At 35.0% G+C, this 12,855-nt stretch overlaps 1 protein-coding gene across 2 annotated transcripts in view; it reads left to right on the plus strand.

Annotated features, from left to right (window-relative positions):
* Positions 1-12,855, plus strand: part of CRYBG3 (crystallin beta-gamma domain containing 3) — a 108,366-nt gene that overhangs the window by 53,987 nt on the left and 41,524 nt on the right. For both annotated transcript variants that reach the window (XM_081301036.1, XM_081301035.1), the window contains exons 8-12: positions 2,543-2,679; positions 3,854-3,968; positions 5,039-5,074; positions 7,714-7,847; positions 10,965-11,091. In XM_081301036.1, the coding sequence (XP_081157162.1) occupies positions 2,543-2,679; positions 3,854-3,968; positions 5,039-5,074; positions 7,714-7,847; positions 10,965-11,091 (549 nt within the window). The remainder of the gene's footprint in view (positions 1-2,542; positions 2,680-3,853; positions 3,969-5,038; positions 5,075-7,713; positions 7,848-10,964; positions 11,092-12,855) is intronic.

Genomic DNA, 12,855 nt, shown 5'->3' on the forward strand with positions numbered 1-12,855 from the left:
ATGGCCAGAAGTTACTTAGTTTGTGCACACTTCATTAATGAATCTACAAGAGAGAGATCCGTTGTTAAATCAGGGACTGAGTCAGCTCATGGAAAATAGAAACAACTAGATTTTCATACTGTTTTCATTAACTAACATACATTCCCACTCTGTTTCTCTTTTATAACCTTGTTTCTGTTTCTACTAATTATTGTAATAGTCTAAGGTCACAGAGTTTACCAGGATACACTTGCAAAGTATAGTACAATTAGAAATGTCCAGGAGGAAGCCAGTAAACTGTTAGAGTAAGCTATTAATTGTTGCTAGATTACTATAAAGTACCCTTCAGTTGCTAGTGTTTGACTGCCTTTGTCCATCAAGGATTATAATACTTCTTCCAAAAGATGCTATTTCTGTGAATAGCTACTGTAGAATACAGAACATGGTGAAATCTTTTTCAATCAACTGGAGCAAAAATTGGGCTTCTAATAAAGATAGCTGAGAACATATGCCTTCTTATTTTTGTTTATATTCACTTTTAAGTTTTTGCTGCTGTGCTGTTTCCTTCTGTGTTGTAGACAAGAATTCCTCTTTGCTTTTCCCCTTTTGAAGTACACCACCCAAACATTGTTTGTATAACACAATGCAGAGGAAACTTGTTTGTGTGAGACACTTAGTTATGTATTCTGTTACTGTACCTCAGATCCCTGGAGGAACATTAATAGGCAGCATTTGAAATAATGTTACTAGAACTCTATTATGAATAGCATACAAAAGACTATTGAAGATTGACAGTTTACTGTTCTGGACATTTCTGGCTATTTTTGAAAGAAAATTTAGAAGGATATCTACTTTTATATTTCAAAGGAGATTTTAGGTTATGCTTCTTTAATATGTTAAATTTTGAAACTAATTTTCTGAAATAAGATGAATAAATGTTCTTGCCTTTATGTATTTTTTAAGAAAAGTAGAACAGTTTGTAGGACATAATAATAATACATAACAAATGTAGCTTTTATTATTTTAATGTTCTGTTTATATTCACCTTTTTTGAACTAAACAGCTTCACTTTGAAAGGATAATTGTGACATTGTATTTTAACTAATAAAATTTGAGTTTGAGGTACTAAATTCCCTAATATGGTTCTAAATGTCTTCTATATGAACACTGAAAAGTACTTTAATATTACATGTAACAATCTAAATTATTTCACATTTTAATGAGAATGATCAAAACTCAGTTTGGGGAAAGGTTTAAGAATTACAAAATTGCAAAACACATAAATAGTTTCAGTCTTTAATATATACCACCTCTGTTACTGCAGTTACCTATTTTAGTAAAGTGTATTCATTTGAATTTCACATTTTCCTAGGTATGAATTCTGCTCCTGCAACCTGAGTTGTATAATTACACACTCACGCGTAATGAGATAGATTGTGTGTTCAGACAGAAGGTTATCTGTAATTTTGGAGAAGGGGGGAAATAATTGTGATATTACTTCCCTAAAGAAGAATGAGATCTCTCTTTTGAGAGTTTTTGAGTTTTTGAGTTGACTGTTATGAGAGATTTTTATAAATAATGCAGAGAGCCGTCTCTTTAGCTAAACATCTTCAGAGTTTACAAAGGCATAGTAAGGCTAGCTTGACTGCAGAGCTATGGGGTGTGAGTGGGGTCATGGTGCTATGGAACAGTGAACCGAAGTGTGGATTGAGTGTGATTGCATCTTCAGCCAAGGTGCTAAATGTAGAAAGTGGTGTTCTCACAATCCAAGCTACATTAAGAGTAGCTTCTACTTGATTGGTGGTTGTGATTGGAGACCGGGGCGGGGGGGGCATTATTGAAGAGTGGACCATGGCAATGGGATTAGATAAGGAGATAAATGGGAGTGTAACTTTAAAGAGAAGATCTGAAGGAACATGTTGACAGTGGGTACCTAATTCTTATGACTGATCGTGGAGTGTAGCATCAAATTTCTTAAGTTTCTTAAGCCTTTCTTTATCATACCAGTTTACACTAAAAAAAAAAAAATTAAAAAAATTTAAAAAAAAAAGGTTCCACAAGTAGGAAAACAGATTTCCTTTCCCCTCACCTCTAATTCCGACTTCTTTTGTCAGTGTAAATTAGATAAACACTCTGAAGGCGTAGTGCCTCTCTATTCTTTATTTTTTATGTCCCCCATGAGATCAACTTTTATTTAACTCCCTTCCTCCCTTATGGCTTTGTTATGCTTCTAAGAAGGAAGGCTTACAAACCTTTGGCACTCAAAGCCTTTAGTAACTCTGAGCATTACTTAATGGAACAAGTGTTTAAAAAACAAAGCAGAAAAAACTGGTACAATAATTTTTCCATCAATTTAATGATTTTCTTGTTATTAACATGTTTCTTTAGAGAAATTCATGTAGAAAGTAACTAAGGAGCAAAAATATTTCCTTTATGTTGTTTTTGTGAAGAAATTCAGCTGAACAATGAGAATAATTGTAACTTTGTCCAGGGGGTTTGGGAATGCTAGCCTGTGTGTCTTTAGATGATTTCAAAGTAAAATTACTTATTTACTGTTTTTCAGGATTGCAGCATTCCAGAGATAGAACTTTGCTCACAGTCTGACTCAGCTTATTGTCCTATCTACATACAGCGAGCAGTCCCCAATTTAGAAGAACTGAGTATCCCCAAATCTGTGTCTTTCACTGTGAATTCAGGAGTGTATGTATCAGTTCCTCTTTATTATAATGACTGCTGGCCACTAAAGTTAATTTTTTGTTTCATATTTTAGTAGGTGACATACAAATTTCTCAAGTTTTAGTTAATTTACTTTATTTATGCTCCTGGAAAGACAAATGCAGGTTTTTAAACATATTCAATCTTTCTGTGGAACCAATTAAGGCTTTTATGTATAGAATCCTTAGACATAGTTCTTGGTGGATGGATCCTTTGTCTCCCACATTTTGAGGCTGAAAAATAAAAACATGTCCCGGGTCTAGAAGTCTGGGGTTTCTTAGGTGCTAATTCCTGACAACAGGGAGGCACTGTGTTGTTTATCATCCCTCTTTTCCTGAAAGGCAGGTGGTATTGCCCTCACATTTTAGGTAAATGCTTTTCCAAGACAACTAGATGCTGAGCATAGATTTGGTTCTAGGCCTCTGGGTTTCTAAAGGTATCTGTAGGATCATGCATCTCAGCTCAGTCATTGTTTAGTTCCTGATTGGCTCCTGTCACAAAAACCAGTTCATGCCTAGCGCAGCATGGATTCCTCTTCTGTCTCCCATTATTTTTGTCGGCTCTGATAACAGTTGGTATACAATTTTGGGGTCAGTATAGGACATCTTTCTTTGTCTCCTCCAACTATGAATTAAAACTCTTGGGCAGACCTAGTAATTAGTCCAGTGCATTGGAAGTATGTATAATTATCAAGCTTGGCTGGGAGATAGATGCATCTTTTCAGAATCTTATTTCAAATACTATTTCTATGGCAGCTAGTAGAACTGATATTGATTCTAAAATTTCAGGTCAAAATGTAAAATGCTTAGTGAACCCCTTCCTGTGATTGTCCTAGTTTGGAAAAGAATGGATATACGGGAATGATTTTGACTTTTCAGTTATATTCTTTTTGAGTTAAAAGTGCACGGGCTTTGAGTATTAGAAAATTCTAAGAAAAGTAAAACTTGGAAAACATTAGATTTAGAGGCTAGAAGGATGTGAGTTTTTCATAACATGTTAACTCTATGTGCTGTCTGGCCAGTCACTTAGGGTGTGTTTTACTTGTGTAATTCTGTGACGGAGGATTTTTTGTTTTGTTTTGGGCAAGCCATTTTACTGTTACAGATTCAGATGAAATTATTACTATTATACTTTAACCAATCATTCACTTCTTGTTTAGGTGGCTTGCCTACCCAGATATTAATTTTAAAGGTCAAGCTACAGTGTTGGAGGAAGACCATGGGCTCTTTGAGATTTCTGCAGCAGAAATGAAATCATTGCTTCCACTTCAAATGGTAAGCAAATTTAGAAAGAAGTGCTCCTTCCCTCAAATACTCATGAATTTAAAATTAAATAGCTATGATGATTACTCATACATCTCAATCTGCCATGAATATGTGTACTACTGAATTGGCATACTGCATATTGTTTTTCTGTTTATATCATAGAGAAGTCTGAATTTACCTTGTGTTGTACCACAAGTATCAATCACAATACCTGCAGTTTCCTATATAAGTATTTTTTGTGAGTTTCTTTTCTTGATACACCTTAGAAAATTGGTTGTAGTAAATTACATTCTTCCACTTCAGTAATGAATGATAAGCTCAGCATTAATAATAAACATATAGTTCTGTCAATGTTTACTTTCTTAAAGATAATAAAGTATCTGCAGTATTTCTTTCTTTCTGTTGCAAACTTTTCTTTTTTTGAGGAGAAAACTATTCAACTAAATATTGACTGTGTCATAGAACATTTTTAGTTCTTCTGTGCCTTTTTTAGAACACTATGAAAATTAAGAAATTTTAAGAAATATCACAATGTGAAGTACCATTTTGAAACAAGAAATTACAGAATTAGAGTTTTGTGAGGAAGGGTTTACTTTTCTGCTCTACAATCTTGGCATCATGAAGACATCAAGTGTGATTAGAAAGTGTTGATAGAACCTGGAAGGGTTAAGTGTGGATAGCTCAATGCTCTTATTTAGAAAGCTCAATTAATTGTAGGGTAAACATTTGGATATTTGGTTTAGAAATCTACTCTGCCAAATATGACTGCTAAATCTACTATCAATTCAGCTTTCTGTTTGGGACATTCTGAGCTGGGATTCAATCTTAATTGCTCATGTGTGCTCAAGTACTAAACCTCAATTGTCTTCCTTGTAGTTATAATTTGGAATCTTTTAAAATTGTAGAGCAATCGGAGACTGTTTTGACTACTACAGAGTTCTGTACTTAAATGAACTTAAATTTGCTATGTAGTCTTACCAAGTTAGATTTTATATAACCTACATATGTCACTTAGATATTTTGAGAGATTTTAATATCTGCATATCTAATATTAAATAAGAGTATCTTGTCATCTTTAGGGTGGACTGAAAGTGGAAATGCCTATGAACTTAAAGGTAAGTGTTGAAAATGACTTTTGTGGTAGGCCCCAAATACTGAATACTAATATATTTTTTTTTCTTTTGGGGAGTAGGTACCGGGGATTGAACGCAGCGGCACTCAACCACTGAGCCATATCCCCAGCCCTATTTTTTTTGGTACTTTATTTAGAGACAAAGTCTCACTGAGTTGCTTAGCACCTTGCTTTTGATGAGGCCGGCTTTGAACTCAAGATCCTCTTGTCTCAGCCTCCCTAGCCGCTGTGATTACCAGCGTGTGCCACGGCACCTGGCCTCTGAATATTAATCTTCAAGTATTTGAAATTACTAGAATGAAACAGTTCCCAGAACATAGGATAATAAGGGATGTTGAGGTGGTGGGAAGTGACTATACAGACTGCTCATGCGTGGCTGTGAATGAGGAGTGGAGTCAGTATGCAAAGTTGGAGCTCAAACCCATCAAGTATCTACTGATGTCAAAGTGATTGGTCTGATTTTTGTTAGGGAGGCGAGTTTGAGATTGCAGCTATATACTTAAATGGAAATAGTTAGCATGTATTTGAGGATGATGCTTAGAGAGGAGATCAAGACTGATGAGAAGGAGGTACACGTAGCTCTTATCACATAATCATCAGTTTGTAAGTATAAATACCTGAAAGGAGGAATAGAGGCAATGAAAACTGGCAGCAGGGGTGCTAGGATTAAACACATGTGAGGGGGAAAAAGGAGACAAGGTTACAAAATGTATGTAAGGAGAGAGAAAGAAACTTAGTGCAGTGATCAAATATGCAAACACCCCTCCTTATAGGTAAGTTGTAGCATCTGTAGCAGAGGCAGGCATGGAAACAGGAGTTCATTCATCCTTCTCCTGTCCTTGGAAACAACCCTGCCATTTCTGGACTTCCTAATTTGTGGAATTGACTACCATTTCTCAATAACATATATGAAGACTTTAAAAACTTCTTTATATCTAATGCACATTGACTCTATATGTTGCAATTGTATATATCTGAGTTTTTAAAGAAATACTTATGCCTGGGTTTCACTCTTAGACTTTTGAATTGGTATGTGGTCAAAAATTTTCCAGTCTCAGGTTATTTGAAAATGCCGTGAAAATTGCAAACTACTAATCTAATAAATGTACATTTAGCTGTAACACTGAGTGATTCCTCTGAATCTCCTAGCTGGTGACATGACAGGTATGATAGGCTGAGTTTAGACATGATAGATCTGATAGGCTCAGTCTTCCTTGGGCATTTGCAGTTTTACAGGTTGTAAGCATATATGACTGGATTGATCATCATAAATAATCACAGTTTGCAAGCTTTTAGATAACATTGATAATGTCACAGTAACTTACTCATTAAAGAATTACTGCTTTTTATTTGGTTTGAATATTGTCATCACATGTAACATGTTATATCCCAGTGGCACATGCCTGTAATCACACCTACTCAGGAGGCTAAGGCAGAAGGATCCCAAGTTCAATGACAAACCTCTACAACTTAGCAAGACCCTGTGTCAAAATAAAATTTTGAAAAAGGATCTGGAGTAGTGATAGAACACTTGTCTAGTATATATTTGTGGTACTGGGGATTCAAAACAAGCAAGCAAATATATCACTTCCAATAGACCTTTCTATAAAAATCTAACATGTGAAATAGAGCCATATTTATATATATATATATATATATATATATGTAGTCTATATAATGTTATTAGCATTTAGAAATAAGGAAAATGTAACATTTTTGTTTAGTATATTTCAGTATTAGGTCTTTTTAGCTATGATCTTGGGTTGGTAGCTGTGCACAAATTATCCCATTAACCATAAACAGGAGTCAGTGATGAAGTGTGGACAGATTAATGCTAGAACCACTGTTATTATTTTAACATAATTAGGACAACTGGTACTTGAGGAGTTAAAACAGAAAAATAGACAAGATAAATACTGTATCAAGCCAAATTTGATGCAAATGAAATGTTATAAATTTGTTTTCTACTGTACTTGTCACACTACTCCCAAATTTGAATCAAATATCCAATTCAAAAAGTCCATAATTTTTAATCATTTATTTCTAGAAATTTTTGCACTTAAAAAATTTAAATATTTCTTTTCAACAAATATTAATGACCATAGAAGCAGTTAAGTTTTACAAGAAATGAAATATGTTTTCTAAAATACAATAATTTATTGCTATACACTGGAAACTCCAGAATTTTTATTTCCTATAGGAAAAATTCTATACTTAAATATGAAGTATACTTAAATATGAAATTCTATACTTAAATTCATATTTAAATATGAAGCCAGGTCAATATAAAATTCAAAACACAGGAGTGAATGTATAAGGCTGAAAAAAAATGAAGGATGAGTTATAAGACATTTTTATCAGTTATAAGACAGTGTATGAAATGATCCTAGAATTTGGGTGAACAGAATAATATAATCAAACCCAGGTATATTAATATGTGAGAGATATATTGTTAACATGTTTTACCTTTATGATGATAAGGAGTAACATTTCATGTGAGTATCAGACACAGTGTTATAAGACTGTATTAATGAAAAAAAACAGCAGTCCCTATTTACATCACATATATACATACATATTCTAAAGTATGATCATGGTAAATAATATTTTTTTGTTTTTCAGGTCATTATTTATGAGAAACCTCACTTCCATGGACAGGCCAAAGACTTTAGTGAACATATCGATTCCGTCCCTAATTTTTTAAAAGATGATGGGGACTTTCAAGGAATTGGATCAATTCGTGTCATTGGTGGAGTGTGAGTGTCATCTTTTCAATATTTGACTTAGTATCCTTCTTTTGAAGTCTACATAATAAGTGCTCAACAGGGCAAACACAGAAGCCTTATTCTAAAACTATACATCCCTTCTGTAGTGTGCAAAGTAACAATACTTACTAATGGTTTTCTATGTTGGTATTAAAGATTTTGAGATGGAAGATATTTTCTACGTTTATTGTAAAACATCACCGCTTAGCATTTCTAGACACAGCATAGAAGATAAGAGTCGTAAACTAAGTTATCTTCTCATTGGTAATGAACATGAGTGCCCAGTCTTATCTTCTGTTCTGTTGGTGTGTTGATGTTTGTAGACTGATGTGTTTAGGTCTTTGCCAGTGAATCCCCTCTCATTAAAGAAATAGCTTGGGTTGTGTATTTGTAAAGCTGAGAGTTTTTGACACTGATAGCCCTCGTCTCTGAACTGTTTTTGAGGAAACTCTTAAAGAACACCTGGGTATAAATACATGTACACACATAAAGGTAAAACCATAAAGAAGAAACTCCCCACAAAGCTTATTTACTGTTGTCAACCCAGTGCCAGAATCCCTTAGAAACATTCTCTTGTCTCTAGCAAAACATTGGTTATTTTGAATATTGGTGCATTTGAATGTTAAGCCTTAGTGTCTCTTAATATTTGCTGTAATATCATATAACTTGTTTATCCTCTTCTAGAAAATGATGCTACTAAAATATTTTTATTCACAGGCATTAAATAGCTTATCTAAGGCCACTTGAGTGTCTAACATATAAGGGCTTAGACTTTACAATTTATGACAACAAATTAAGTGATGGCCATACCAGCCAAAATGAAAATGTCAGAGACCTTAACATACTAGATATATGGGTCATATTGATAATTGCTCTGACAAGTTGGTAGTTATTTAATTACTTATCTTTAAATTTCAAAAAGTGCTTGGGACTGAAAAGAACAGATACAGTTTGGCTAAATATTTACATATTACTATGTTGTATTTCTCTGTAGTCTTTGGTTTGTGAACACATCTGCTTCTTATTAATCCTGCTCTAAAATATTTTTGCCTCTTCCTGCCTTTGGAATCTAAATGTTTTCCCCATTAACTAGGCAGACTTAAAACTAGTTTTCTGCTTTATTCTGCTTTACAGAATATTATGTGCTAAAATTTGGTGTGTGATGAACAGTGTTATTCTCTGTTTTCTTACAACTGTTTAATAAGAACAATCTCAAGAAAGTATGGCTGTATACAGCATACACACTTCCATTTTTATATGGCACTTGCAGGAGAAAAATGTGATGTTCCCACTTAAAAATGGCCATCTGGTTTCATTTGTTTTCGCCATTGTTTGCTGTTTGTTAGCTGTTTAGTTTATGTGTAGATATTATAGACTCTTCTTTATCCCTATCCCATCTTGAGAGATCTAGGGAAAGTAACACTGATGTTCTTTTTTTTTTTTTTAAGTATTGGGGATTAAACCCAAAGCTTTGCATATGATAGATCCATCCTTGTGGTAACTATATCCCTGGCCCTTTTTGTTTTATTTTGAGTCAGGATCTTACTAAGTTGCCCAGACTGGCCTTATATTTGAAATTCTTCTGCCTCAGTCTTCTGATAGCTAGGATTTCAGGCGGACACCAGTTCACCTGGTGATCTGGTGAGATTGACATTCTTAATTTTTCTCAGATAATATACATAGTTAGATATCCCAAATAGACATTTAAATAGAATGGAATTTTAATCACAACAATCTGTTATTAAAACTAGGCGGAAGCTTTCTGCACTCTCATTATGTAATAGATTTACTAAACTTCATCTATCCTTTAACATTAAAGTCTTCTATACCTCATACACTTTTTTTCTCATTCTGATATGATTAAAAACACGTTTTGAATAGTCACATTATTGTAAAAGGAATTTAGAATTTTTAAGTTTTCTGTGAAATTTGTTATTACAGGATAGTTTAAGAATACAATAATGTTAGTCTCTCTACATATTATAAATATACTAAGGTGTTTTAAGTAGTTTAATATAAGTTATAAGTTTATTCTAATTCATGTGAACCCCTATCCTCTGTACCCCACCATACATATACATACAGAAAGCAAGAAGAGATTAATTATTGCTGAATGGATACTATTATAGAGTGTCTTATGAAAACAATTGGGGGGCAGGGAGAAAAGAAAAACAATGGTAGGCAATCCTCCTGTGCTTTCTTTTGATAAGCTTCTGAATTCAGAAGTCTCCAAAGCTTAGAATAGTCATCCTTAGAATCTGCCTACTTGGAGGGTCCTTCTCTAATTGTACAGATCATTTAAAGTCTGATTTAAGCAGATCTTCATGTTTCACGAACCATTGATGCCCAGACTGTATAATGTGGATTATCCAATAAAAAGATAAGTTTCATGGAGAAGCTTCTCAGTGTCCTGTACTGATACTTTTAGATTAGAAGTTAGGAAAGTACCTGGAAAGTACTCAGCCACAGTGTTTCCTGTTTCCACCATAATCTCTGATAAAATGATGGGATCAACAGTTTCCACCCGTAAGTATTTACAGAAGTTTTGGTATACATGTAGGGCACCAGCACTCCCCGTGTCCTCCAGCTCAGTTGCATTGCCCAGTTCTTCTTTAATAAACCCTTCTGTATTGTGTTTTTGATCTCAGCCTGGAGAGAGGTCCTTTGACTGAAACCCTGAGTACATGTATAATATAGTAGTCATTCTATGGTTCAGAAGGGCTTACTCAGTAAAATAAGAATGATTATCTTTGAATCTCAATGTGAGTTTGTAACTTTTCTTGTCAGCTGTGTGTGCCTTCTATAATTTTTAGTTGGCAAAGTATTCTCTAAGCATGTTGAGATGTGGTTAAAAAGTCATGCCACAAAAATTTAATACGCTCGCTCTGTTGCAGTTCTACAATTAACCTTTTGTTGGGAAAAGCCTCCAAACTATAAAAATTTTTGATCCATGAAGCGTTCACCATTTGTCTTTGTAAATGGAAACAAAGCAGATGTGTCGGGGTTTTTTTTAAGAATATGGAGATGAACACCATATTCGAGTTTCTCTCTTTTGCTTTCTCGACTAGTTTTATTAATGGCTCAGTTGATCGTCCTCTGTATTTCTAGGTGGGTCGCCTATGCAAAAGAACATTTTAAAGGCCAGCAATTTCTGCTTGAAGAAGGACACTTTGAAGATACTAATGCTTGTGGGGCATTAAGTGGTCCCATCTTATCTTTCCGGTACTTACAAGCTGTGAGTTTGCCTCCTTAATTTAAACTTTCTACCTGTTTTCTCTTTTCACGAATATTAGACATGACCGCTGATAAAACATGAGATTATAAAATGTATCCAGCAGCTAGGAGCATGAAACTGAACTGAAAGTGACTAGCTTATTTTTTTTTAACTACCATAGTGATTATAGAGTATTTATTTTTTACTTTCCATCTACTAATTCTGTAATTATTTTCTGGAGCCCTTACTTTGTAGATGTATTATGCTAGATGCTGGACATATAGTGGACAGAGACTCAGTCCTGTTATCCCAGAGTGGCAGTCTGGTAGGGAAGGTGGCACTTACATAAATATTTGATACTATTTGCCTGTGATGGAATGATGTACTCAAGGTACTCAGGAAAAGGTTATTTGTTCAGTTATTTCCACTTAAGAGTAGAGAGGGCAGCATGGAAAACATGATCACTGAGCTGAAATTCATGTACATTTATCTGCGGGGCATGGTGGTGCACACCTATAATCCCAGTGACTATCTAGAGACTTTAGGCAGGAAGATCACTCAAGGCTGGCCTGGCAACTTAGCAAGAGCCTGTCTCAAAATTAAAAAGGGTTGGAGATGTAGCTTGGTACAGCAGCCCTGGATTCAATCCCCAGTAACACACACACACACACACACACACACACACACACACACACACATGAGTTGCCCAAGTGGAGAATTTCCAGGACAGGGTAAGGCTAGGATAGGTCTTATTTAGAAAGAGACTAATACTTTTAATGTGTAAAGTCAAGGTTGTAAAGCACTGGTTCTCAGCTGGGGTGATGTTAGCTCATGGAGGGCATTTGGCAATGTCTGTAGAGACATTTTAGGTTGTCGTGCCTGGGGGTTTGGGTGCTGCTAACATCTGGTTGGTAGAAACTAAGGATCCTGCTACACCTCCACTATGTGAAAAACAGTTCCTAAAAGAAAAGAATCACAAGTCCTGAAATATTAATAGTGCTGAGGTTGAGAAACCCTCATGTAAGTAAAACTGTGGTGTGTTTGGGGAAATGCAGTTGAGTTAGGATATTAGGGAGAACGTTGGGAAGATGAATCCAGAGCCAGTTAATGAAAAATGTAGTACCATGTTGAGGGATACAGATTATTTTTCTTGAGTTGACAATGAGCCACTGGTAGAATTTAGGTCTGGTGAGTGTCAATCTGGAATATTCTTTGGAGAACAATTTTCTCCCTGAGGGATTTGATAGTGAAGTGAAAGGTAATCACTGGGTTCATGTAGACTTAAGATCAATGCAGGGATTGTGTCCTGTGGCCCTTCAGGTTTCCGTCTGTTGGAGCTAACAGCAGCCCATTTACACCTTGTTAAGCAGGAGAAACTGGAAGGAAAGAAGCAGCCCAGGGAACAAGGGAGCATTTTTTTTTTCCCATAAATGATCCTTCTCAGTAAGAAAGTGAGTCAGAAACAAGTTGAACCTGAAAGAAGTATAGGATAGTCCACTGGAGGTTGAGTTCTGGGATAGCATGAGCAATAAGCAATAGCATGGTGTACAAGTCTAGCATACAAGGGCCACAGTTTTTCTCCACTCATCCATGTTCTACCTGACAACTAAAAGGTGAGCAAGACAAAATAAGACAGAAACTTTCTTGCTTTTTTAAGAAACTATGGGCCATGATTCAAATCATCATATTAGTATTGCATAATACTAAAAATGTTCTCCACTTATTTAAAAAAAGAGCTGAGTGGGAACATTACTGATGATATAATTTTTTAGCAATATAAACGGC

The sequence above is a fragment of the Spermophilus citellus genome (genome assembly GCF_964194105.1).
Source record: "Spermophilus citellus genome assembly, chromosome: 7".
Lineage (NCBI taxonomy): Eukaryota > Metazoa > Chordata > Mammalia > Rodentia > Sciuridae > Spermophilus > Spermophilus citellus.